Below are 27,349 nucleotides of genomic sequence, written 5' to 3' on the forward strand. Positions count from 1 at the left end.
TCTACTCTTTTATATAACTCTTATCTACTTATCTCTTTTATATAATTCTTATCTACTTATATAAGTCTTATCTACTCTTTTATATAATTCAGTTCACAATTTAGAAATCTCTCTTCAGGACAGACGTGGTGGTACATGCAAATTCAAGGCCACACTGGGTAACTTAGAGACCCTATCTAAAAAGATAAAGGGTTAAGGGAGTAACTCAGGGGTAGAGCTCTTGCCTAGCACGTGTGAGGCCCGAGGTTCAATCCCCAGCTCAGAGAGACAGAAAAGGTGACAGAGAGAAGGAGACAGGCACAGAGAGAGAGAGAGAGACAGAGAGAGACAGAGACAGAGAGAGACAGAGAGACAGAGAGAGAGAGAGAGAGACAGAGAGAGAGAGAGAGACAGAGAGAGAGAGAATTTAGCCTAAGAGCTATTATGGATGAGGGAATGAGGCTTAGAAGTTGTCTCACATAAAGAGGAGAGAGTGAGAGAAAGGGGGACACGCAGCTAAGGCAGGACCTGATCAGGGCTGGCGCTGGGGCGGAGATTTCTGGGCTGTCCCTGCTGTGTACACAGACACAGTCACCCATCAGTTATAGTACCTGACACACAAACCCACTTCCTGCCAGGCTCACAGCTCTCGCTGCAGGCCCCAGGATGTCCACTGGAGGCCGCTATCTTACCAGCCGTCAGCGTTTTCCCCTCCGCGCGGGCGCAGACGCCTGTTTATTCCAGCGGGGGCGCCAGTAACCAGACCCTGGCAGGGAGTAGCTGGCGCAGGGGCAGCAGATGCATGCGTGAGCCCAACTGCTTTGGAGCCCACTTGGGGCGCCTTAATTCTCTACCTCTCAGATCTGGGGCTAAAACTCAGAAAAGGAAGAGCATCCAAAACATGATTCTTCTTTGTGTTTAGCTTCTGCTCCCTGCCCTCTTAAATACTGGGAATCAGGTTCTGTGGTGTCTCCAAGGAGGACATAACATTTTGCAAATTTTGTAGAGCACAGAAAGAAACACAGGAACACAAAGTTATACCCCTTCCAGTAATGGTGTTGAAGCATTGGTGACTCCCAGGTAAATGCACCTCTGATTAGTGGGGTGTGTGTTCACATGCCCATAATCCCAGCACTCAGGAGGCTGAGACAGTATGATCACCACTATTTTGAGGTCAGTTTGAGCTACACAGCGAGACCTTGTCTCAAAAAACAAACAGGGGCCAAAGATTTAGCTCAGTGGCATAAGTGACTGCCTGGCAAGTTCGAGGTCATGAGTTCGATCCCCAGAACCACAAATAAACAAGACAAAAAATAGGCCTCTGATCACATGCATGCATATTCATTTGCTGTCTCTCAACAAGCATGTAGGTTCCGAATTATAAGCCCTTGCAGCCCATTCCTGGCACAGTCTAGGCACTTTCTGTTGGTCTGAGGAACCAGCTGATACAGTTCTCCAGGCAGAAGCTGACAATTGCTTGGTGTTCAATGCATGGGTTTGGGATATCTTGGAAACCTCAGAAGAGTGGGCATAGCATTCCTTTGAAAACTGAGGATGTAACCAGGGTTAGGGGCACATACCTATAATCCCAGCACCTCAGAGGCTGAGGCAGGAGGACTGCTACAAATTCAAAGCCAGCCTGAACTACATATCCAGCCCCTGCCTCACCAAAGGAACAAACATGAGGTTGCTGAGGGCCAGGGAGGAGAAGTAAGGAAGGCCAGATCAGAAGGGACTCTGCTTCCCTCGCTCTCCCTTGGCCCACTGCCACCATCCTCACCGCTGTAACTGCGCCTTGCACAAGGCCTGATGCAACCCTGTACAAGCCTGGGGCACCCTCTTGGGGGCAGTGCTGGGAAGGAGGTTTTGCAAGAGTTGGGGAAGGCAGGAAGCACAGCCAGCTGCAGAGATAAGGGCACTCTGCCCCCTCCCTGCAGCCCGTCCCGCCTCTGTTTCCTCTTCCCTTCCCTTTCCCGGAAAGTGGCGCCTGCCCCCTGGCCCCAGCCTCGCCCAGCCTGGGCCTGGCCCTGTGACTCACACCTCCTTTTCTTCTGGAGCCAGCGGGGCTTGCAGACTGCGGGTCCCGTGAGCTGGGCTGTATGATTTGGGCATTGGGAGTCCTCTCTGGTTTGAAATTCCTGGCGCTGATTAAGAGTGATCCTGTTGAAGAGCTCTAAAATTGGGCCTTAGGCTGCAGAGGCAAAAGGTGGGGGTCCCACAGCACCCCAACATGCCCTCTCTGATTGGATGACTCACACTGGCAGGTGTGAGGCTGTGGATTGTGTGAACCCTAGGGGTGGGGGATACAGTGCAGGCAGAAATCAGGGCTTGGGGGCCCTCAGCCTCTATCTAGCACAGGCTGGGATCTTTGCAGTGTGGCTGGTCCAGTGGTTTAACACCTGTGCCCAGCTGAGTGACCTTTCTTCTCAGAACCAGGTCACACAGGAGCTGGCCCGGAGCCTCTTGGAAGTCCATAGAACCTGGGCCATTGTCCTCATTCCAGGGTCCAGTTAATATTTGTTTAGAATCAAGAAACCCCGGGGGCTGGGGATTTAGCTCAGCGGCATAAGCGCCTGCCTTGCAAGCAGGTGGTCGTGAGTTTGATCCCGGTACTGATAAAAAACGAAAAAGACCAAAAAAAAAAAAAATCAAGAAACAAGATATGGGTTATAAAAATCATGATATTGCTGGGGATTTAGCTCAGTGGCATAAGTGCCTGCCTGGCAGATGTGAGGTAGTGCGTTTGATCCCCGGTACCACCAAAAAAAAAAAAAAAATCATGATACGTGTATATCCTGAGTTTATGCTTTTTAAGAAGAAAAATGTACACTGGTCAGGTTTGACTTCAGCTGTAAGATGAATTGGTTATCAGTGGGAATGAGTCATCTCCTAAACCTGGTTCCAACCAGGCTGATTTCTGGAAAAATTCTAGAAGTCCAAATCCCAGTGGTGGGCTGGGGATATAGCTCAGCAGTGCAGCACCTGCCTGGCAAGTGTGAGGCCCTGAGTTGGGTTCCTGGTACCAAAAAGAAAATAGTAAAAAGAAAAAAAAAAAAAAAAAAAAAGCCCCCAAGTCCCAGTGGCCCTGGGTGGGTCACTTCCCCTCTCTGATGTCTCCTTGTTCCCTTCCGAAACTGTATCAAAGTTCCATACCTGGTGTGGCTGCTGACATAGCCCCTTTAATGTAGTCTCCTTGGGAGCCAGCTGGGGTGCTAACCTTTTGTTTTGTGCTGAGATTGGGTCTTGGTATGTCACTCAGGCCAGTCCAAACTCCTGGGCTCAAGAGCTCTTCCTGCCTCAGCCTCGAGAGTAATTGAGACGACAGGCACCCAGTTTGAGACACTAAGACATTCCTCTCCCTTGCTGGGGAATAAACCAAGCAAGGATCTTTGCACTGAGCCGCATTCCCAGTTCCTTTCTTGGGGCAAGGCAGGAGGAAGAGTCTCATTAAGTTGCCAAGGCTGGACTTGAACTTGTGAACCTCCTGTATCAGCCTCCTAAAGCAATGGTTGTTAACCTGCATCCAGTCAATTGATCCCAAAAGCTCAGGTTCTGAAGCCCATTTTCCAGATGAGGAAATGAAGACTGAGGCGAAGTGCTGAACATTAAGGCTGATGCAGAGGCTGCATTCTGTCTACTAAAACGTTACTCCATGTTATTATTACACTCGTTATTAAATTGAGCCTCAGATGGCATTGGTCGCAAAAGGATTCACTGCGTTGACATTTAAAGTGCTTAGTGCAGCGCCTAGCAGATAATAAGCGCTCTGTAAGTGTTCTTTAAACGAAATAGAACTTCGGGTCTCGGGCGGCCCAGGGTCCAGGTCCAGCGGCTCCTCCCGCTCCCACCCCGGCTCCTGGCAGCGGCCTCCGTAGGCGCGGGGCAGGCGTTAATGATTTCCAAGGAGCGGGGCTCCGTGCGCGCTCGCGGAGGCCGTCTCGCCCCCTCCCTCGCGCGCCAGGCCCGAGCCTCTTATGCAAGCCGCCGGCGCCCGCGCGTTCCCAGGCCGGGCTGCAGCTGCGGGCGGAGGGGCAGGGCGGGGGCGGCGCTGTTTGTCTAGTGCGGCCGTGCCAAAGACGGCGGGCCCCAGACAGCCAGGCGCCTCCGTACACCTGGGGATGCTCAGGTTAAATAGCTCCGCATTCCTCGCGCCCAGCTGATGGAAACGCTCCCAGGTCGCCGCCGAGCCGGCCTCCAGATGGGCTGGGCCCGGGCCAAAGGGGAAGAGGAGGAAACGTGGAATCCAGAGAGCGCCCGAATGGCGGGGGCGCTGGTGGGGCCGGCTGCAGCCCCTTCCTCGGCGGGAAGGAGGCCCCTGCCGTGCGGGAGCTTGGGGACACGCCCACGGCCCCGTGGGTGGGCTGGGGGGCGCACGTGGGAGGGAGTGGGTGCACACGTGTGCCTCGAGGACACGCCAAGGACACGCAGCCACAATTAATAATTTATAACTATCAAGCGGTACGTGCCAGGCCCTGTGCTGAACGCCTTACTCAATTTCATTTATTCTGGACACTGGTGTGAGGTTAGTTACTGCAAAACAGCAGCCAGGTGGGGAGGGGATGGCGAAAAACTTAATTTACCTAAGACACCCTGCCCTTTGATACAGTCCATAAAATGGTAGAGCAGAGTCTGGCACCCGCTTAACCACTGGTGCTCAATAAATAATCATCTTTAATTTCCCTTTTCTTTTTTTGGTACCGGGGATCGAACTCAGAACCTTGTGCTTGCCAAGCAGGCACTGATGCTGCTGAGCGAAACCCCCAGCCTCATCTTTAGTTTTATTTTTGCTTTTCCTCAGTTTGTTTTTGCTGTTGTAGAACTGGCATCACAATCTTGCCTTTTTAGCCCCATAGGGATCCATGAAATCTTTTCTTAAGGAGTGGCTCAGTCAGCCTATGGGCTCTGGGTGCTACTTGTTTTCTACTTGCTTGTTTATTGACAAGATGTATAAATAGTCCCTACCCTCTCTAGGTCAAGTTTTTGCCTTTTCCAGAACTTGGTTTCTCCACGTGTACATGGGAGTGATCTGGCAGCGATACTTGAGGGAGGGTTGGTGTCCCCAGGGCCTAACAATTGCCCAGGGAGTTAGCATACTTTAACTTTGAGGAATGGTTTGCCCAAACAGCTGCCCACACCCTCAAGGAGGACCTGTAGAGGCCCAGGAATGCCAAGCAAAGTCCAGTAATTACATACATGCAGCCCAGTCAGCGGAGGCTGGGACTGAGATGCCCATGGTGCAGCTGGGGGGAACACACAAGCCCAGCAGCTGTAGGCTGCAGTTATCTGCAGAACACATGTGCTCACAGTGCCCTTCTACACACACCCCAGCCTGACTCACCTCCCCAGCTTGCACTGGAGCAAATGACCCAGCCCTGGTGGAGAGGACTGTTTGCTCTGGTCACACACACAAGCCCAGGCACTTGTGCACTCCCCTGTAAGCATAAACCACATGTCCAGGCAAATAAGGCCTTGCCAGTGACATCTCTTTCAGCTCCAAGGCTGGGGACTGGACTGGTTGTTCGCTCCTCAGAGCCCACACAGTAGCCCCAGGGGACAGCCTGGTTGCAGCGCTTGGCAGAGGCTGGCTAGGGTGAGGGGGCTGAGTCCAGACTCAGAGCAGGTGGCCTGGCAGCTGTGTACAGCCTGGCCCTGCCAACTTGATCACCCACTTGGACAGGCCTGGAGCCCAGGGCAGCCTGCTGGCATCAGGAAGAGGTAGCCTGCTCAGAGAGACCTCCTACTGGGGAATAGGGCCAAGGAAGTTATGCTTCAGAAGAGCTGGAACCCAGGCAGTATCCTTTCACTGGGTCTTGCTTCTCCCATGGTGGCAAGGAAGATCATCTGGTGACCAGGTCTTCAGACTTAAATTTTCTCAATTCAGAGACTCAGCAGGTTCATCTGCATTTTAACAGCCTCCCCAGGTGATCCAGGTGGCCCAGAGACCACTTTTTAGAGAAACCCCAGGGGTCTAGAGGATTTAAGTTTATGACACTGGGGAACAGGGAAATGGCCAGAGATGGTGGAAAAAGAATAGACTTTAAAGACACCGGAAACACTCATTCAGGTCGATTAACCCAGACTGTCCAGATGTGGCCCTCCCTGCCCCCTCCTCCCAGCACCAGCTGCGAAAAGGGTCAAAGGTCAACTCCCATCCCCCTCCACTCAATCCAATAAGTCACTGCAACTTTACCACCATCTAAAGTATTTGTTTAATAACAAAAAACCCACCCCCACAGAACTATTGTAAAACAATATTCTCAGTCGGTGATCATTGTAATATACAATACAGAGCAATTTCCTCAGAAATCTGAGAAGCACCAAACGTGACCATTTTTTAAAAGTCTGCTTTTCAAAAAATAGAAACACACGGGGAAACCCCCCCAAAGTCTCTGCTGCCTGGGGGTGTTGGAAAGAGGATCGCCTCCCCTCCTCAGCTCCCCAACTGTGGGCTGGATCCAGCTAAGCACCCAAGGACCGGCGGTCTATCTTGTTTCCCCCAGCTCTGACGAGGTGCTTGCCGGGACCGACTCTTATTCCTCCTGCCTCCTGGAGGGCGAGGGTCCACTACCCGAGGCGGCCCTTCAGCGACACAAGATGCGATCGTCAGCCGGGACACATGCTGCCTGTGAAAATAAGAAATGAGACAGTGTTGGCGAGGGCAGGGGCACAGGGCAGCAGGCGCTCCCACTCCCCTCCCAGGAGACTCGCTGAAGGAGCGCATTTGCTGGCCGCCTTGGGCATCGCTACGTAGGTGCCAGCCAGGTTGGAGGCAGACATACAATCCCCCTTCCCGCCACCTTCCCGGTTTCCCCATCGGTAGTATGATCTCGGACTCCAACTAGGACCTCACCTCGGCCGCCAGGGCGCTGATCTCGCCGTTGAGGGTGCTGAGCGGAGCCCGAACGGGCAGCCCCCGGCCCCCTGGGGTTCCGACTTCGGATTCCGAGTTCAGCTCCAACTGTAGGTCTCTGATGTAGTCGATGACGTGCTGCAGGATCTCCACCTTGCTTACTTTACGGTTCTGGGGCAGGGTGGGTACCAGCTCCTTGAGGCGCGAGTAGCAACCGTTCATGTCGTAGAGCAGCACGTTCACCTGCTGCTCGTCCAACAAGGCGGGCAGGCGCGTCCCGGCGCAGCGCGAGATGGCCACGCTCTGCTCGGACAGGCAGCGCACCACCTCGCCCGCGCCGCCCGCCGTCTTGCCAGCCTTCAGCGCGCAGCTGGGGCCCGCGGCGGCCGCGGCGCTGCCACTGGCGACCTTCATGATTGTTGCAAACGGTGAAACGAGTCGCGCGGTGGACGGAGGAGGCGGGCGCCGAGCGTCAGGAAAACCCAGAAAGATAAGGACACGCTGTAGAACGCAGGAACTAGTGTCTGAGCAAGGCTTTTATAGGGACGCCGCGCTCCCGTTCAGGGGCGGGCTCACAACGTTCAAAAGCAGCCAATACGCGGCCTGGAGGCGTGGCCCTTTGCTCCTCCACACCGAGCCCCGCCCCCTCGCTCAACTAGCGCACCCTCGCGTCGGTGGAAAGGTGACCGAGTTTTAAGCACAGAAGGTGTGAGGGCGCCAGGCATAGCGGCCACTAGAGACGAGGGCGTCTTGAGGAGGAGGCAAGGAGGCTAAACCGGTATTGCTGACAACGCAGAGACCTGGGAGCGGCCCTGTGTTCACTTTCTCACCTCTCCCACTCCATTGTACAGATGAGAGAAACTGAGGTCTGGACGGACAAGTGACTACCTGTGGGTCGCCCAGAGAACCCAAGGCACCTAGGCTTTCCAGTTCTTCTTGGAAGATAACCTGTCAGACTCTGGTTTCCAAATATCAGGGCCCTCTTTTTACATTCAGCGCCCAGGGGCTGGACTTCCCCAATTCCCAGGGTCGCTGTTAAAGTTCCTGGGACCAGGAAGGCATGGCCAGTTCCCTGGAGATGGGAGCAATTGACTAGGGAGATTGTTCCTCTGGAGCTAGGGACTGGCCCTGGGGATCAGAAAAGTAGCTAGAACGCACGTAAGTGAGGCCCCAAATTGCAGCCCCCTGCAAAAATTCGCCAAATCTCCAGCAACTAGTAACTTTTAATTTTTCTCACTTTTTTGGTTGGACTTTCTTCCCCCTTGAAGACTTCGAAGCGGGTCTCCCTCCCACGGCGCGGCAGCTGTGGAGACTGAGTCTTCTCCCCCTCCTTTCCCGGGGCCGGTCTGTGTCAGCGTCTGAACAAGCGGCTCAGACCGTTAGACGCCAGGCCCGTGACGTCACCCATTCATAAAACCCGGACGGGCTGTCAGCCTGGCGCCGCTCGGGCGGTCGCTATGGAAACGGCAAACTGGGCTGGAGCGCTCCCGCTTCCTCCTGCGCGTCACCTGCAGACCCGGGGCGGGAGGCCTGGGAATGCGTGTCTTGTGGGCGCGGTCGCTGGGCAAGGGTCACTTTACCTCCCCGCCCCACACCTGCGAGCCTCTCCCACCCAGCCCCACAGCTGGGGCCGCCTGGGAGGTTTTCTCACCGCCTAATCCCCCCCCCCCCCGCACTCCCCTCGGGCCTGGGGAAAGAGGCCTGAGCCCGGTCTTACGCTGCTGTTGGATGAATTTAGGTGTCTCCTGCGGAGCGACCCCGCTGTTTGGAATCTGCCTGACTTTGATAGTAATCACAAACACGACCATTTATCACGACCTCTCTTCGTGCCAGCACTGTGTGAAGTTTGCACACAACTTTCAGGATAGAAAGGAAAGGAACTGAGGCATAAACCAAGCCTCCCAGGTAGTCGGGCTTAGGGGTGTACTCCTGTAATTCTTGTTTCTTTGGAAGCTGAGGCAGAAGGATCAAAAGTTTGAGTCCTGCCTGGGCAACTTGGTAAGACCCTCTCTCAAATTTTTAGGGAGCTGGGGATATAGTTCAGTGACAGGGTGTTCCCCTGCTCAAACCCCAGTGTGAGGAGGAATGAGGCCTTCTGCCAAGCCTTGCAGGAGCCAGAGCTGTTGCAGGGCTGTCACACAACTTCTTACCTACAGTGGGCAATCTGCCTCCAAATGCCCTAGACAAGCCACCAAGCCGTGAAACTGAGGCTTAGTCATACACAGTCACCCTGAGAAGCAGGGTTAAACTACTGTGCTAACCTAGGAAAGGGTGACATTATAGCCTACTGCCCCAGCAGTTAATTCACAGGGTATATGCAAGGTTCCCCTTTTCCTCAGATGTTTGGGGGAGAGGACAATGACCCACCCCTCTAGCTCCACCTCAGGAAACCAGGAAAACTAATCAAAGCAGGGAGACATCCTTAGTTAATTAGCTGGACCCCCATCCCCTGACCACATACTCCAAGATGCTCCACACTTCCGAGGCCTTGCTCAGCAGTCCTCTAAAGAAGAAAGAGAACATTGCGCTGCTCCAAAGAACTGCTGCAGAACTGGGAGGAATATAGTTCACCGGGGGAAATCGGAATATGAATTCACTACCAAGTGTTTCTACAGCAACCCAGCAATCCTATGTGCAGCTGTGAATTTCACCCACAGAGACAAGACAGATGTGTGTGCCCAGGGATGCTCACCACAGTGCCGACAGGAGAGGGGAAGTTGGAAATAACCTAAATGACCTCAGCAGTGGCACTGAATAGATGGTGAGGGGTCCATTGGTGCCTGGCATACTGGCTGGCACGCATGACTGAGCAGCAGGTGACCAATATGGCTCTGAGAACCCAAGTCCTGCTGTTGGCCTGGGGGTTTAACTCAATGGCTGAGCACTTGCTTTTTGAGGCCCCAGGTTTGATTCCCAGCACCACAAATGCAAAACAAGATAAACACTGACTGAGATAAGGATTGCCACGTGAAGGGGACTGAGAGAAGGAGGTGAGGCATGAGTGGGATCTTTACTCTTTTATTTTTGGAGACAAGGTCTTGTTTTGTAGCTCAGGTTGGCCTTGAACTCCCTCTGTAGTCCAGGCTGGCCTCACCTGCCTCCAACTCACTGCACTGCACTCCTCCTGCCTCAGCCTCCGGAGTGCCACCCAGCTCAGAGTGCCACTTTTTTTTTTGTCTTTTTTTGTCTTTTTGAGTCAGGGTCTCACTATGCAGTTCAGGTTGGTCTTGAGCTCACTTCGTAGCCCAGGGGGGTTTTGAATTTGCAACAATCCTATCTCAGCCTCCTGAGTGCTGGGATTACAGGAGTGGGCCTCCACACCCAGTGTGTGTATTGCTGGGGGTGGAACCCGGACTACTACCTCAGGCCACACCCCAGCCCCTTGTATCTGCATAGATATTTCTTTCTTTTTTTTTTTTTTTTGTATGGGAAATTGAACTCAGGCAGGCACTTGTGCCCTTGAGCTATGTCCCAGGCCCAGATATTTAATTCTTCTTTCTATTGAAATATAATTGACAAGGTACATTTATTTCAAGTGTACAATTTGAAAAATTTTGATTCCTGTGCTCACCCATGAGCACTCCCACAATCAAGAAAATTAGCATATGCTTCCCCAAATTTTCTTCAGCCCATGTGACCCTTCCCTTCCCCCTCTTCCATTGTACTGTACCCCCATTTACTGATATGCTTTCTCTACAGATTCATTTGTCTTTTCCAGAATTCTGTATACATAGACTCAAACAATATATATACCATTTCTGTAGCTCGCTCTCTCTCTCTCTCTCTCTCTCTCTCTCTCTCTCTCTCTCTCTCCCTCTCTCTCTCTCTGGTACAAGGGATCAAATTCATGATTTTGCGCTTGCCAGGCAGATGCTTTTGCCACTGACCTATATCCCCAGCTCAGTTGTAGCAACTGAAGCTTGGTCCTTCACACTGAGCTACATCTCCACACCCTTATTATTATTTTTTATTTTGATACACTCTCTCACTAAGTCACTAAGTTGCCCAGTGAAACTTTCAATCCTACCTCAGCCTCAGAGTGCTAGAATTGTAGGCATGCACCCTGACACCCACCTTTGAGGCGGGTTTCTTTCACTAGTGGAGATGTCTTCGTGTTTATTTTTATTGCTGGGTAATATTCCACTGTCAGGAGGTACTGTCAATTATTTATTCACCTGCTGAAGCACATTTGGATTATTTATAGTATTGACTGATTCATTGTACTTGGGATTGAACCCAGGGCCTTCACACTGAGCTACATCCTCAACCCTTGTTATTATTTTGTTTTTAAGTTTCTTTTGAGAAATCCTTTTTACAATTCTTTTTGGTACCGGGGATTGAACTCATGACCTTGTGCCTGCCAGGCAAGTGTTTATACTGGTTAGCTAAACCTTCGGCCCTGCTTTTAATTTTTGAGTCAGGATCTTGATAGTTTGCCCAGGTGAAGCTTGAGCTCTCTTGCTGTCCTCCTGCTTCAGCCTTCCAGAGTGCTGGGTTAGGGCTGGGGATTAGCTCAGTGGCATAAGTGCCTGCCTGGCCAGCATGCGGTCATGAGTTCATTCCCCGGTACCAAAAAAAAAAAAAAAAAAAAACAGAGTGCTGGGTTAAGGCTTGGGGTTTAGCTCAGCAGCGTAAGCACAAGGTTGTGAGTTCGATCCCAGGTACCAACAACAAAAAAAAGAACAACTACCAGAGTGCTTGGATTATAGGGGTTTACCACCGTGCCGACCTGTTTTTACTTTTTTTGTGCAAGGGATTGAATCCATGGCCTCACATATGCTAAGCACACACTCTACTACTGAGTTACACCTTCAGCCCAATTGTATATAATTTTTGGTGAGTACAGATAAAGCTGCTATGGACTCTTATATATAACATTCTTTCATTTTTCTTAGGTAAATATGTGTTCCTTTTGTTTGTTTGTTTGTTTTGTTTTTTTGGTACTGGGTCAAACTCACAACCTGGTGCTTACCAGGCAGGTGTGTATGCCACTGAACTAAATCCCCAGCTCTCTTAGGTAAATATTTAGTAATAGAATAAGTAGGTTATTTAGAGAAATTTAACTTTTTTTTTTTTTGGTGCTGGGAACCAAAGACAGGGATTCATGCTAAACTCGTGATTTGCCAACTGAGCTTCATATAGCCCTCAAGAGAGCTCTTTATATGCTTTGAATGCAAATCCTTCATCAGATATGTGACTTACAAATGTATCATGCCAGTTTGTCTAATTTTTTTCATTTCATTTTCAGTATATTATACATTATATAAGAATATTATAACCAGGCTTGGTGACACACACCTATATCACCAGTACTCAGGAGGCTGAGGCAGGAGGAGCACCATGAGTTCAAGGCCAGTCTGGGCTATGTAATGAATTCAAGGCCAGTCTACATAGTGAGTCCTTGTCTCAAAAAAACAAAACCAAAAAAAAAAAAAAAATTGGCAGTATAATATATTATAGGGATTTAGCTCAGTGGCATAAGTGCCTGCCTTGTAAGCGTGCGATCATGAGTTCGATCCCCTTGGCTCCTAAATCCAGCCAAGATGGTGGTTCACCCAAACAAAGGCCTCCCCCACAGCCCAACCTGGGTTTTATTAATTCTGCATGAGGGGAGTGGCTCGGGGATTCGTGACAGTGAGAGTGGCTAGAAATACATGACTGCCCTGACTACTGTGAGGTCTGAGATCACCTTTGTGAAAATCAGAGGGCAAGAAATGCAGAGAGAAAAACAAACAAACAAACAGGAAATGCAGAGAGAATAATCTGCATAACACAGCTGAGGTAGTGTCTAATAATTTGGGGTCGGTCGGTGCTTGAGTTCTGATGTACAATCCTGTTTGCTCTGGGGAGTCACAGCCTCTTTCTTGAGGCTCAGTCCCGTTAACAGTTTGGAGCATGGCTCTCCAACGTGCCTGGCTCAGCCATGCATTTGGGGAGTCACTGGGTATGGTAACAATGACCTACTGCTTTACATCAGAGATGCCACAATGACTCCTCAGCCAGCTTCACTTGCATTGCTTAAAGTCAGTTGAAGGGCCAGGAAATATCTTAGCTAGGGCCTAGGATTTGTGGCTCAGGCACTTGCCTGGTAAGTGCAAGGTCATGAGTTTGAACCCTGGTACAAAAAAGAAAAAAAGAAAGAAGAAATAGCCCAGCCAGCTCTGTACATATCAATACATGGAGATGGGGCCAGGTTTATCCAAAATGGGGATAGTTGCTCTTCTTTTCAAGGAGAGTTGTCTGGATGGTTCCCCACAATATATCATCTAATGTATAGTAATGTATTTTTAGTATATTGTATGCAGTGGTACTGAGGGCCTTCACACTGAGCTACCTCCCTAGCCCATTTTCCTTCGTCAGATACCTGGTACCATTTGGGTTTCCCTGTTCCCTGGTGCTCCTCCCAGAGGAGAGGTAAGCAGTCCATAGGCGCTGAGCACAACCTGCTGAGAATGCCTTTCCTTTTTGTTTTTACTTTTTTTCCCTGTTGTTGCTTTTTGTTTTTGTTATGCTAGAGATGGAACCCAGGACTTCACACATGCTAGGCAAGTGCTCTGCCATAGAACTACATCTTTAAGCCATTTTATTTATTTTAGACGTTTGAGACAGGGTCTTGCTGCTGGCCCTGAATTCTCCTGCTGGTCTGCTGAATAGCTGGGATTACAGGTGTGTGCCACCATGCCTGGCATTTTCTTTTTAAGCATATGTCTTGCTCTCTGTTGCCCAGGCTGGCCTTGAACTCCTGGGCTGGAGCAATCCTCCCGCCTCAGCCTCTGGAGTGGCTGTGACCACAGGCTGCACCGCCAGACCCAGCTGGCAGTGCCTTTTCCTTAGGTTCTCTATCACTGCGCCTCTTGGTGTTCATCGCAGCCTCCTCTGACCTCAGGTTCCCCAGGCAAATGGCTCACAGGACTAAGAGATCTAGGGTCAGACAGGGACCCCGGTGTTAACCTAAGAGGCTGAGCGCAGGGGGACGGGCTGCCGCTGTCTTTGCAGCACTGTCACGGGCGCCCTGTGCAGAGCCCGGCACGGGGAGGCACTCCGGGAGGGCCCCGAGTGAGAAACGAACAGCCCGTGGAGTGGGCAGCACTGTCTTGCTCCCTTGACAATGTGGCCACTGAATCCTGAGCAGTTGAGGGACTTCCTCCAGGTCCTACAGCTGGGAGGTGGTGAACACCTGGGCAGTCCGCCTCCCGCGGCCGGCCGGACGCTGCGCTGTCAGGTCCACGCTGCAGAGCAGAGCTCGACCTGGTTGACACCGCGTTTCCCTCAGTCACGTTCCTCCCGGCCCCTCCCTGGAGCCTTGGCCTTGGAGGCTCCTGGGCGGGCCTGTCCTTGTGCCACGTGACCCGCCCTGGCCCGGCCGCAGCTGCTTCCCAGATGTGCCCACATTGCAGCCTTCCAGCCGCCAGGCCGGCGCCTCTGGGCTGGGACTGCGGGGCCGTGGGGGAGAGGCCTTTGGCTCCAGCTGTCCCCCGCCCCCGTAACTGGAGACCGCAGTGCTGCGCCCCCAGCCCTGGCCCAGCCAGAACTCCTCCCTGCGCCTGTGGCCCCCCACCGGCCCCCAGCCCAGCTCTTCCTGCCCTTCCCTTTCTCTTACTAGCTGCTTAGCCTCCTCCTTTACAGAACTCGCTGGTCCTGCCTCAGGGCCCTTGCTCCTGCTGTTCCTTCTGCTGAAACACTTATGGCCCAGTCTGTCAGACTTCATCCCCCTGCCCTTCTCTGCCTTCTTTCTTATCTTTTTCTTCCTTCCTTCAGCCCTCCCAACTTTCCTCCCTCTCCTGACCCCTTTCTGGGGGCCAAATTCAGGGGTGCTCTGCCACTGGGCTCTCATTATGTTTATTACCACTTGAGAAGATGCTGTTTTCTGACATTTTGTCTGTTCCCTGTCCCATGCCTCCCGTCCTGCTCAGGCTGTGAGCTCTAAGGAAACAGGACCCACGGTTTCTTTGGTCACTGCTGTGTCCCAGAACTGAACCAGAGCCTGGCCCGGGAGGGTTAAGCGTCTTGCTTGCAGTCACACAGCTTGGGTCAGAGTAATATTTAGGGAAGTGTGAGTTAAATACGGTCCTCAGTTTCCTCATGTGCAAAGTGAGGACAGAATTTGAACTAAACCCACAGTTAGGACATTTTAGTATTTAGTACTCAGCAATGGGAGTCGGGATGGGCATTTTTTTCCTCCTGGGCGGGTGGGATCTCCTTTTTAACCCGAAACTCAGCAGGAGCTGTGGAGGGTCACACAGGGCTCTGAGGGCCTTCCCTTGGCTATGGAGCTCCGCCTGCAGAGTCCTCCTCACTCTGGGTCTTAGTTTCTCCTTTTGCAATGTTGGAGCTGTAGCTGGACTCCAGCCTGAGGGTTCCTGCTGGGCTTCTGAGTTGTTTTAGGCAGTGTGGGAGCCTGGTCTAGATCCACCCTTGCCCCGCCATCCTGTTTTCCAAAGAAGCCCTGGAACAGTGGACAGGAGGCTGGAGCCTGGCAGTTGGGGCCCTACCATTACTTGCAGACTGCAGTGGGGTCCCCTGCACCCCGCACCCTGGGGCTGACAGAGGGCCCTGCCACCCTCCCAGGTCTCACAGCAGTGACCAGGCCAGAGCCAAGGCCCTTCGAGCTCCCATCATGGGTCACTGAGTATAGGCCAGACCTGCAAGCAAGGGTCACAGACAACTGCCCCCAACATACACACCTGTGTGTGCATATATGTACACATGTGTACCACCAACATGGCACACAGAGGTGCCAAGCAACGCTAACACAGAGCTCCAACAGGGTGACCGAGAGGCGCCGGGCACAGTGAAGCATGACAGCCAGCCAGCACCCCCCCACACACACACGACACCGAGAAAGAGACATAATGCCCTTGTCACAGCACACAGACACATGCACCCCACACGGCAGTGCGCTGAGCACAGGCCACATACTGCCTACCCAGTCAAGTGCAGACACACGCCCCCAGCTTGGCGACTACAACCAAGTGTGAAAGTGTGAGCCTCCTTCCTCGGGTACCCCTGCGCCAGGCAAAGAACCCCCGTGCCCGACCCCACCTCTTCATGGCCTCCCCGGTGCTGACAGCCCCTCCTGACACACTCAGTGTAGACTCCCCCAGAAACCCCCGAGACCCACAAGCACACTGTCCCCAGCTCAGTGTCCCACCCACATCTGCAGGCCCAGGCCCTGCCCAGGGTGGAGGTGTGGGAGCTGGTCTGACCCCAGCAGCCACAGAGGCTGATGCCACAGCCAGGGGTGCCCCCAGGCCACGTGGCCACACCCTAGGCAAAGCCCAGCCAGACCACTGCCCCAGCAACCCTTGAGGTGGGATGAGAGAGAGGAGACAAGAGACTTCTGGATAGTGGCCTCAGTGGCTTCTGTTATGGCCACTGAGGATGGACAGAGGGCTCTAGAGGTCTCCCCTCCCCCTGACACCCAGCCTGGCCCTCCTTTGACTCACCTGCCTGCCTTACACCTGGCTCCCTAAAACTGCCCCAGGGCCCGGAACCCGGGAACCAGCTGAGGGTGAGTGTCTCAGGACCCACCCAGCTCCCTGCCCAGTCTGCAAAGCCCAGGGCAACTCCTACCTTCCCTACCGTACCCAATCTTGCATACCCCGTCATCTGGGGTGGCACCTCCAGCTACACCCTTGATTCAAGCAGCAAGCACAGATACATTCTCCAATACTATGACTCATGACAAGCTCTTTTTACTTTTTTTTTAATCTTTTTTTTGTTAGCGGAAATCAAACTCAGGACCTTGCAATTGCCTGGCAGGCGCTGTGCCACTGAGCTATACCTCTGACCCATATGCTTTCTTTTTAAAAAGTATTATCTTTCCTTTTTTTGTTGTTATTCTTTTTTTTTTTTTTTTTTTTTTTTTTTTTTTTTTTTTTTGGCTGAAGCAAAAGCAGTAACATTAACATGCTGGTGGAAAGGCAGATAAGACATCCAGAAACATTTAAGGCTCCAGAGACCCTTTTTCTTGGGAGCAGCAGAGAGTTCTCTTAGAAGGCCAGAGCACCCTGGTTTTACATCTGGGTCTGGCACATCCAGCCTCAGGACTGAGTGATTTCTCATCTGCCTGTCTTGGGGTCTCGTCCAGGGACGGGTGTGATAGGTGCTCCCAGCTTTAGGAAGGTCGAAAGTTAAGTCAGAGGAGAAAGATCTCAGAGCAGCTCCTGGCAAAACCACCCTTTAGTAGGTACTTTTTCCATTTTTCACAGGCCTTGTGCATATCAGGCAGGCACCCAACCACTGAGCTCTATCACCAGCGCTTTAAATTTTAAAACACAGCCTTGATAAGTTACCCAGACTGGCCTCAAATTTGTGACTTTCCTGCTTCAGCTTTCTGAGTAGCTGGCATTACAGATGCGCCCCACCATGGTCTGTTGACACTAACTGTTACTAGTTGAGTGGCTCCTCTGTCTCTCCTGCAGTCACGTTTGTTAGGTACCTGGGTATCTACTCCACCCCTGTCTTTCAGAATTTTAGAATCAAATGCTAATCGTTCATGCTATGAACAACTACTGCCTGCTTGCTCTTCGGTAGGTTAGATGCACCAGGAACCCAACACCCAGGTTCACACTCTGGGGAGCCCCTTCAGGTGGGAGGAACCAACCAAAGAATAAATGGCAGCTTGGGTGGCCAATTCTGAGCCGCTGCGGATGCAACGCCTGTGGGGCACACAGAGATGCTGCCAGTGGTGGCTGTTGCTCTTGCAAGAGGACACTTTGTACAAATTACAAAGAGGTATCCCAGGCCAGGCATGGTGGCTTGTGCCTGTAATCCCAACCCTCCGGAGGGCTGAGGCAGGGAGAATGCAAGGCTGACTACAGCCTGAGCAATTTAGTAATTTATCTAGAGCCTGTCTCTAAATAAATAAATTTAAAAGCAGGGGTGGGGCCAGGGATATAGCTCAGCAGCACAGTGCCTGCCTGGCATGCTCGAGGTTCTGAGTTTGAATCCAAAAATAAATAAATAATAAATAAATAATAAAAGGAGGGGACTGGGGATGTAGCTCAGTGCAAAGAACTTGGGTTCAATTTCCACTACCACGAAAGAAAAAAAAAAAAAAAAAAAAAAGAGAGAGAAGACGTCTGTACGTAGATACAGCAAGTCTTCCACAAAGATGCCATCTGTAGCCCCTCTGTGCACCTCGGGGCCTGTTCAGTGGCCCTGCAGATGTGGTCTCTGCCCAAGGAGTTTAATGTAGGTATCACCCTCCCTCACGCCACCCCAACGTTGTAACCAGGAAGCACGGGGACACTGGGAAGGGGGTTGGCCCAGGACACTTGCAAGGCACGGAAGGGAACCAGAGAGCTTCCTGCCTGTGTGTGCTCCTGAACCCCTACATTTGCAGTTTGCATGCCTGGCAAGTCTGCAGGGGAGAGCTGCCCCCTGCCCCTGCCAACCACTTTTCAGGTCTGATGATATGAACTGCTGCTGAGGATGCAGGAAGTGGCAACTCTCCTCCCCTGCCCGTGGGTGTGTGAACTGGTAGGAGCACTTGGAACTCATGTGGCAATAGCAAGTAAAAGTGAGCATTTGGACACCCTGTGACCCAGCAGAGCACTCCCACAGGCGCACAGGGGAGTCCTGCCTGCAGCACAGCCTGTGGGGGCGGGCACACAGCAACCACCACAGCAGCAGCAGCAAACGGACGGACAATCACTTCCCATCTGAGGACGGAATGCAGGCAGTGGCCGAACATGCAGCGTGTAATCGGTATCTACAGATGTCTGTGTGTGCAGCTAGATACATGCGCAGAAATGTTGCTTAGGGGAAAGTGCAGTGATTTTTTTTTTTTTTAAAGCATAAATGGCGCTGGGGATTTAGTTCAGCGGCATAAGCACCTGCCTTACAAGCAGGCAGTCGTGAGTTCGATCCCTGGTACCGATAAAAACGAAAAAGACAAAAAAAAAAAAAAAAAAAAAGCATAAATTAAAAACACACACACGAGCTCTACTAGTATATTTATATGTAGTAAAACATAAAGCAATAGGCCAGGAAGACCATATGCCAGAGTCACGCATTAATGGAGGAGTGGGGGTGACTGGCAAATAGTCTTGGAGAAAGCGAATAGGGAGTCCTTTGGTGATGCATGTCTGTAACCCAGCTATCCTGTGCTTTTTTTTTTTTTTTTTTTTTTTTTGTCTTTTTCCTTTTTATCGGTACCGGGGATCGAACTCATGACTGCCTGCTTTCAAGGCAGGCACTTATGCCGCTGAGCTAAACCCCCAGCCCAACCCAGCTATCCTGGAGGCTGAGACAGGAGGATCAAAATTTCGGGACTAACCTGAGCGTGGCGCGCACCTGTAATCCCAGTACTCAGGAGGCTGGGGCAAGAATATTGTCCCCTCTTCGAGGCCAGCCAGGGCCACACAATGTTCAAGCCAGCCTGACCTACAAAGTGAAACCCTGTCTCAAAATAAAAGGGCGCTGGCGGTGTAGCTCGGTGGTCGGTGGTTGGTACCCAGCTGCGGACCGCCGGCCCAGAGCGTGCCAGGGCCCGGTCCCATCTCCGGGCGTGGGAGAGCCACGCAGGGCGGGTCTGCGGGGCAGCAGGCCGCCGGACTCTGCTCACGGGGGCAGAGCGCCAGGCCTCCCGGTCGTGCACCCCGCGGCAGAGGGGCGCCTGCTTCCTGCGCCGGCCGCCCGGGGAGGGCGCACAGATGGGGCGGGGCCGGGCTGGCGCTGACCCGGCCGCCCGCTGGGGAGGGACCCGGTTGCCACCAGGAGTCGGGTCCGCGTCGCGCGCCGAGGGCCCTGCACACCTGCGCGTGGCCGCCCCGCCCGGGTCTGCCTGAGGACGGGCGCCCGGGGTCCAGGCACTGGGGACGGACGGGGTCCCGCATGGGAAGCCGGACGCCCGCCCGAGGCTGTGTGGGGACCGGGACCCTCGGGCCTTGGTTTCGGTGCACCGCAGCCCCGTAGGGTCCTGTGGGCCGAGTACCGGACACCCCTCACCCCTTCCTTGAACCCCACAGAAGCGACTTCCTGCGTGATTTTCATTGTGGGGATGGAGGAATAGAGCAATGCAGTATGTATATTGGTTCATCTAGTGATTGACGCTGTGAAGAAAAATAAGACAGGAAGGCAGGGGATTAAGCAGGGTTAAAGGTTGGGATGGGCTGTGATCTTAAATGGATTGTTGGAGGTTATCACGGGCCTCCCTGTGAAAGGGATACTTCAGTAAATAATGTGTTTCTTCTTTCCGCTGTTCAGGAAAGGAAACATTCCAGGCAGCAGTCACAGGCAGTGCAAAGGTCCTGAGGCAGAGGTGTGCCTGCCTGGCATGAGTGAGGAAGAGGCTAAGCCAGCCAGGAAGAAATGAGGAAATGAGGTCAGGGACATTCTGGGTGGGGCACGGCTGGGTCTGTAACCAGGTGTGAATGCTGTGAGGGTTGGGCCTTTTACTCTGGGTGAGCCTGGAGTCACTGGGAGTTTCAGACCTGGGAGTACTGGGATCCCGGCTCCTTGTGTTAAATGTTAGCCAGGAACGTGTGCTTCTTAACCCCTTGGCCCTGTGATCCAAAGTCCGCTGCTCCAGTTGAGGGGCAGTGGTCGGTGTAGGTCAGTGCATTAAGGCTCCCAGATCAATGTGATGTGTTTTCAAAACCTGGCTTGTTTGCTCTGTTTTCTTTGATCCACCATTTCTGACATCAGCAGAGGGCCTGGCAGGGAAAGGTGCAGTGTCCATAGCAGCTGTGTTCACGAGAGCAGCGGAGTGGGAGTGCCTCAGTGTCCACTAAAAGGAGGATGGCTAAGCCTCGGGTCCTGGTCTCAGGGACTCTGGGGCAGCACCTTCGCCTTCAGGACTGTGTCTAAGGATGCATCCAGCCGTGCGGATTGATGTATGTACAAGAAGAGCAGCCAGTTGGAAAAGTCCCACATGTCCACCTGGCTGTTACTGGGGCAAACCCTGTTCTAGCCTAGGGACCTGTAAGGGGAATGAAAATTAGTAGGGTGGGGGCTGGGGATTTAGCTCAGTGGCATAAGCGCCTGCCTTGCAAGCAGGCAGTCGTGGGTTCGATCCCCGGTACCGATTAAAAAGAGGAAAAAGACAAAAAAAAAAAAAAAAAAAAATTAAAAAAAAAAAAAAAGAAAATTAGTAGGGTGGCCTGTGGCCTCTACGCTAATCCTTGTTACTCTACCCTGGAGGCTGAGACAGGAGGATTTCAAGTTCAAGGCTAGGCTGGGTATCTTGGTGAGAACTTGCCTTGAAACAAATAAAAAGGCTGTGGATGTAACTCAGTAGTAGACAGTCCCCGGGTTCAATCCCTAGCACAGCAATCATTGTCATTACCAACACGATGGGAGGAGAGTGGATGAGGAAACTTATTTAAGGTGCTCCTTGTGGAAATAAAACAAGCTGCAGAGCAGTGCACCTAGATCACCACCATTTGTGTGTAAGAACTGCATGCCTGGAATCTTAGCACCTTGCAATTGGCAGGCAGAGGCAGGAGGATCCCAAGTTGTAGCCCAGTCCAGGCAACCCAGTGATTTAGTGAGACTCTGTCACAAACAAACAACCACAAAGGCGAGAGCCAGAGGTGGTGGTGGCACATGCCAATAATCCCAGAATTTGGGAGGCCGAGGCAGGAGGATTTCCATGGGTTTGAAAGACCCTGTCTCAAATAAAACAAAACAAAAACCCAAAGTTCAGTGAAAAAGAGATTGTCGTATTTGCTTGTATCTCATTAGGAAACAACACTGTGAAGGGGAAGAAGGGAAATACTTTTTTTTTTTTTTCTGTGCTGAGGATCAAACCAAGGGTCTCTGCTAGGCAAACAGGCTATTTCTGAGCTCCATCCCAGCCTTAGGATATACTATTTAAGGGACAGGGACCCTGGCAAGATGTGGAGTAGTGACCTCGGGGTCTGGGATGCAGGCTCATGTGGAGGGCTCAGATCTAAGGTGAACTTTATTTTTCAAATGTAGTGGGGGTTGAGAGATTGAACACAGGGCCCAGCACAGGCCGGGCAAGCGCTCTGCCCCTGAGCTCCATCCCTCGGCCGAATGGTGGACTTTTTGTCCTCTGTATTTCTGTATCTTTTGCCTTTCACTAACGACATATTCCTTGCATTAGAGCTGATTAAAACACTAACGTATATTCATTACAGAGCATCTGGAAATGTGTTTTAGCTCTTACCAAAGTGAAAATCACCCTTAATTACTTCCCTACACTCATAAATGCATTGAGATACTCCCTGGCTGAATATTCTGGTGCAACAGGAGGATGTGGATTCGTGTGAAGCACAGGACAAGAAGTTTTGCACTGGGGAACAGAGGTGTGTGTGTTTGTGTGTGTGTTCCAATGATTTCCAAGTTTCCATTTGAAGAAGCACTGATTCTGTTTTGTTTTTGCTGCAAGGAGCAAATGTCATCTCCTCCCAGAGGCCTGTGGTCAATGCCCCTGTCCTGCCCCAATCACTTTTACTTGTAACAAGGTGAAATTATTGTATTTATTTGAGGGATACTACTTAGTTAGTTCATCAGCATATGAGTTCCTGGAGAGCACAAACCAAGGTAGAATCACAATTCCAACACCACTTGAAGTTCAGGCAGTGCAATAAAAAATTGAAAACAGCTAGGTTTCAAAGCAAATTATGATAGAACAGACGCTTAACAAACGCAAGCCATGACTGCACAAATCCACAGGCCCCCCCCCAAAATGTGAAAACATTTCATCCTTGAGTTATTTCATCCATTCAAACCTTATTTAGTAAGTACCTACTGTGTGTCCTGCTCTACTTAAGTTCTGGGGAGAGACGGATGAGTAACATTTAAGTCTCTTTTCCTTCCTAGCTTCCTTAGAGATTTTCACACGGTGTTCTTTCAGGATTCTTATCTAATTCAATATGTGATTCAATAAAAAAATATGGTGAAAAAAGAAAAACAGGTGAATGTCTACATTTTAAAAAGTCCCAGGTTCCAGCACAGTGGTCCATAAATCCCAGTGCTCGGGAGGCTGAGGCAGGAGGTTTGCTGTGAGCTGGAGGCCAGCCTGGGTCACATAGTGAGTTCAAGGCTAATCTGGAATACATAGCAAGATCCTGTAATCAAACAATTAAAACGAATTTTTTATTGCAGCAAAAGACACATTGCCATGCATCCCCCTCACAATCCTCTCCCTGTCCCCAGACAGTTTTCTGTCATTCTTGCCCCTTTCTGAAGTTCTGCAGGTCTCTCTTCATGACTGTCTTAGACGTGCTGCCATGGCGGCCTTGAAGTCCTAAATCTGTTCAGAACGCAGAACGCTTTCTTGTGGTCATTTGACTCTGGGGAAGAACCAGAAGTTGCGGGTGCCACAGCCAGTGAGTAAAGTGGATGAGGACACACCGTCATGTTTTTACAGCCCTGACTCTCTGTGGGGTGGCACTTGGCACCTGCACAGTATTTTTTGTTGCACTTTGCACAAGCACTCATGATAGAGGACTCCAAAACTGCTTCAGAAAGTGGCAAGAACAATAGGGTAAGTGTGTTCAAAGCCAGGGGAGTGTTTAGAGGAAAATTCATAAAGTTTACGGCAGCGGTTTTGGTTTTTTTTTACTTTTGTAATTCACTTTTTTTTTTTTTTTTTTTTTTTAAAGATTTAAATATTTGGGGCTGGGGATTTAGCTCAGTAGCATAAGCCCGTGCCTTGCAAGCAGGCAGTTGCGAGTTCGATCCCCGATACTGGTAAAAAAAAAAAAGAAAAAAGAAAAAAGAAAAGAAAAGATTTAAATATTTACTGTATATTTTGATCACACCAGGTGACTGTAGTAATGACTGTGGGTGATAATGTGGTGGTTTAGATTTCAGGCTCTGGGGTGAGGCGAAACTGGCTCAAATCTGGGTCCTGCTGCTCCGGGGCTGTGGTACCATAGCAGGCAGATCTGGGGTCTTCCTTTGTAAGGGGGACCCCCATAGCCCCCCAGATAGGGCTGTGGTGGGGTCAGGCTGCCCCAATGATGCAGTGTTCAGGTAAAGTCCTCAAAAATCTGTGATTACTGGAGTTTCCTTTCTTTCCTCCTTCTTTTCTTTTCTTCCTTTGGGTCGCTGGGGACGGTGGCCGGGCCTCCCGACGGCAGACAAGCGCCCCTAGCGCCACACCCCGCCCCGCCGCGCAGCTCCTCCGCGTCCGCAGCAGCCCGCAGCCCGAGCGCGCCCTCCGGAACGTCCCGAAGGACTCCGGAGCTCAGGAAGGACTCGCTGAGCCCGGGCTGGGCGGGGACAGCCGGTGCCGCCCACTCCCAGCGCCTCTGGGCCGGCGGGGCGGACTCCTCTCCGCACCCGCCCTCCTCCCCGGGGCGTCCTACAGGTGGGGGCGCCGCAGGGCCACGCTGGGAGGTCGGGTGCCCTGGTTTCCGTGAGAGCCGGGGCGAGCGCCTCGGGGAGCCGAGAACCCACTTAGACAGGCCCGGAGAACTCCCACCCTCGCTTAATTTCTTGTTTTAGGACATTTCCATTCTGTGGGGCGTAAACAGACTGCAGGAAAAATTTAAAGTTAGATTCCCCGCCCCGCCTTGGTAACTTTCCCACGAGGCTGCTGTGCATGGGGACGGCAGGAGGAGCCGCGCCACCTGCAGAGCCCTCTCGGAGGGCATCCCGGACAGGGCCTTCTGCCCCGTCCATTCCTCGGCTGTGTTTTGGGTAGGTCCGGGGCGACTGGCTATTACTGCTGAGCAAAGTGGAAGAAGCAGGCGTTAGGTTTAAAAAAACAAAGGTGTCAGCCCATTGTGATTACAGGCTCAAACCTGTAATCCCAGCACGCAGGAGGCTGAGGCAGGAGGATCGCTGTGAGTTCCAGGCCGGCCTGGGCTGCAAAATGAGTTCAAGGCCAGCCTGAACTGCATAGTGAAATCTTGTCTCAAAAAGAAAACAAACAAATAATAACGAAAACCCCCCACAAAACAAACAACAGTGTCATCAATTTGGCCAGAGCAGAAAAGATTCCGATGTTGAGAAAGAATAGTAATAAAAAAACACCGACAAAAACCACCGACACATACATGTATTTTACAGATGGATGAACTGAGGTTTTGAGTCAGGTGACTAAAGTCACACAGTGGCAGAGTCAGAATTTCAACCTGTTTCTATATCCCCCGAGTCTGGCTCTCTGAAGATTTTACATAATACCAGATGTTCTGGCTGCCTAGAAAGTTTTTATTTTTTTTTTGTCTTTTTCATTTTTATCGGTACCGGGGATTGAACTCACGACTGCTTGCTTGCAAGGCAGGTGCTTATGCTGCTGAGCTAAATTCCCAGCCCCTGCCTAGAAAGTTCTAAGGGACACCAAAATTAGGGAGCAACCCAGGCAGAGAAGAGGAGGAAGGACCAAAAAACCTCAGACCTATCAGCCTGGTGTGGTGGCATACCTGTAATACAGCACTCTGGGAGACTGAGGCAGGAGGAGACAAAATTTGAATCTAGTTTAGACAATTAGTGACTTAGTGAGACCTTGTTTCAAAAGGTAAGTGGTGTAAAGGTTTTGGGTTCAGTCCCCAGAACAGTCCCCCAGGCAGCATCCCTTCCTGCCTCCGACAGAATCTCCTTGTGCAGTTAAGAGTGGCCTAGGCGCTGAAGATATAGCTCAGAGGCATAAACTCCTCCCTGGCAAGCACGAGGTCCTGAGTTGAATTCCCAGTACAAAACAAAGCAAAACAAAACAACCCCAAACTGGCCTAGAATTCACACCTTCCTCCTGTCTCAGCTACCCCACTGTTGAGACTACAGACGTGAGCCACTGCACCTGGTTCTCTCTCATACACACTAATGTAGGCATTTACTTATGTATGTTGCCACAGACACTCCTAAACATGCCAATACAGTCACAAATATATATACATCAGGCAGGGCTGGAAGGACACAACTGTAATCTCAGCACTTGGGAGGTTGAGGCAGGAGGATCTCCTTGAATTCAACGCCAGCCTAGCCTATGCAGGAAGATCCTATCTCCAAACCAAAACAAAACAAAACCAAAAAGAAGAAACAAAACAAGACAGAACAACAACAGCAAATCCTCAGATATATACTCATGTATTCTGTTAAATAAAATGTACAGGAGGTCATGGGCTTGGACCAAACCAAAATGGAGTCACACACCAAAAGGAGTCACACACACAAAAAGGAGTCACACATGTTAGTGATGGCACCACCACACCAAAACCAAATTGTTCATGTGATTTTCCAAGAAGTCAGGACTGGTTGGGTGTGGTGGCACATGCTTATAATACTAAGGGAAACTGAGGCAGGAGAATGGCTGTGAGTTTGAGGTCAGCCTCAGCTACAAAGTGACTTCAAGTTTAGCCTGAACTACATAACAAGATCTTGTCTCCAAAAGAAAAAAAAAAAAAAAAAAAAAAAAATCAGGACAGAAAGGATTAAAAGCCAAACTCCCAACCAAGCTAGTTATGCTGGTGTGATAAGAAAGTCCCCTTGGTTTTAACCTTTATGACAGAAAGTAACTGGGATGTGGAGTCTGCTTTTTGTTCTGCTTTCTTGGCCTTTATCTAACTATAAAGCCAAGCTCCCCTGCTCGCTTGTAGGAACATTTTATTTTACAGAATAACATTCTGGCTGATTCTAGAATCACAAATAAAGACCAGGTAAGATCTTTAAGCAAAATTTGTTGTAATTTTTTAACAGGTCACCAATACAACTAAGTAGAAACACATGTACAACACTTTGTGACCTAAGATTTCAGCATCCTCACACTTGTGCAAGTCTACACTTGCAGATTCTCATGAGAATACACACACACACACACACACACACACACACACACACACACTCCTAATTGCATAGAAAACCCATCAAAGGAACCCGGACCTGGCTTTCCCCCTTCTGCTGTGACACCTGTGTCTCCTGTGCCTCCCAGCTCTCCCTGCTTCAAGGTCTGGGCGGGCACCTCGCTTCTGGGAGGCCCCTATGTTTCCCCCAGGACCTGTCCTGGGATCCAGGGCCGGGCCACTTCTCCTCCTTGAGGCCACCAGGTGACCAGGAGGAAGGGGTAGCTGGAACCTGGCAGAGGTCCTCACATGCAGATCTCTAATTGTCCCACAGCCTCCGCCTCAAAGTGACAAAGGTGAGATGCTGTGTGGGTGTTAGGTGGGATGATAACAACTGATCTAATGGGAAGAGAGAAAGCTTAACCGAAGCAGCAAAACAGGTGTCAAGATAATATATACTGTACATCTGATTTTGGGTTCAAAAAATATCCCCAGCACCTCAAACAACAAACCAAAGTAAAACCTACAATCAGTGGAGAGAAATAAAGTTATATTAAGGTGTTGGCAAGGGCCCAGCATATACCTCAGTGGCACAGCATCTGCCTGGCAAACACAAGGTCCTGAGTTCGATTCCCGGTCCCAAAAACAAAACAAAACTCCCCCGAAATATTAAGGTGTTAGCAATAATTCCTGGATTGCAAAAATGTGTTGTTATATTACTCCTTGCCCCACCCTATCCTTTATTTTCGGGGGTTGGGGGTGGGGGTGGGGGTGGGTGGGTACCAGGGATTGAACTCACAGCCTTGCACTTGCCAGGCAG

The 27,349-nt window shown here is 51.1% G+C and overlaps 1 protein-coding gene across 1 annotated transcript; it reads right to left on the bottom strand.

Annotated features, from left to right (window-relative positions):
* Positions 1–6,164: 6,164 nt before the first annotated feature.
* On the bottom strand, positions 6,165–7,350 carry Id1 (inhibitor of DNA binding 1). The gene is made up of 2 exons (XM_003476672.5): positions 6,830–7,350; positions 6,165–6,602 (listed from the first exon to the last, which is right to left on the bottom strand). The coding sequence occupies exons 1-2, from the start codon at positions 7,241–7,243 to the stop codon at positions 6,561–6,563; spliced, it is 456 nt and encodes a 151-aa protein (XP_003476720.1). The 5' UTR covers positions 7,244–7,350; the 3' UTR covers positions 6,165–6,560.
* Between the last annotated feature and the right edge of the window lie 19,999 nt (positions 7,351–27,349).

This window comes from Cavia porcellus, unplaced genomic scaffold, assembly GCF_034190915.1.
Source record: "Cavia porcellus strain 051 isolate PalLab524CR breed Dunkin Hartley unplaced genomic scaffold, mCavPor4.1 scaffold_5, whole genome shotgun sequence".
NCBI classification, from domain to species: domain Eukaryota; kingdom Metazoa; phylum Chordata; class Mammalia; order Rodentia; family Caviidae; genus Cavia; species Cavia porcellus.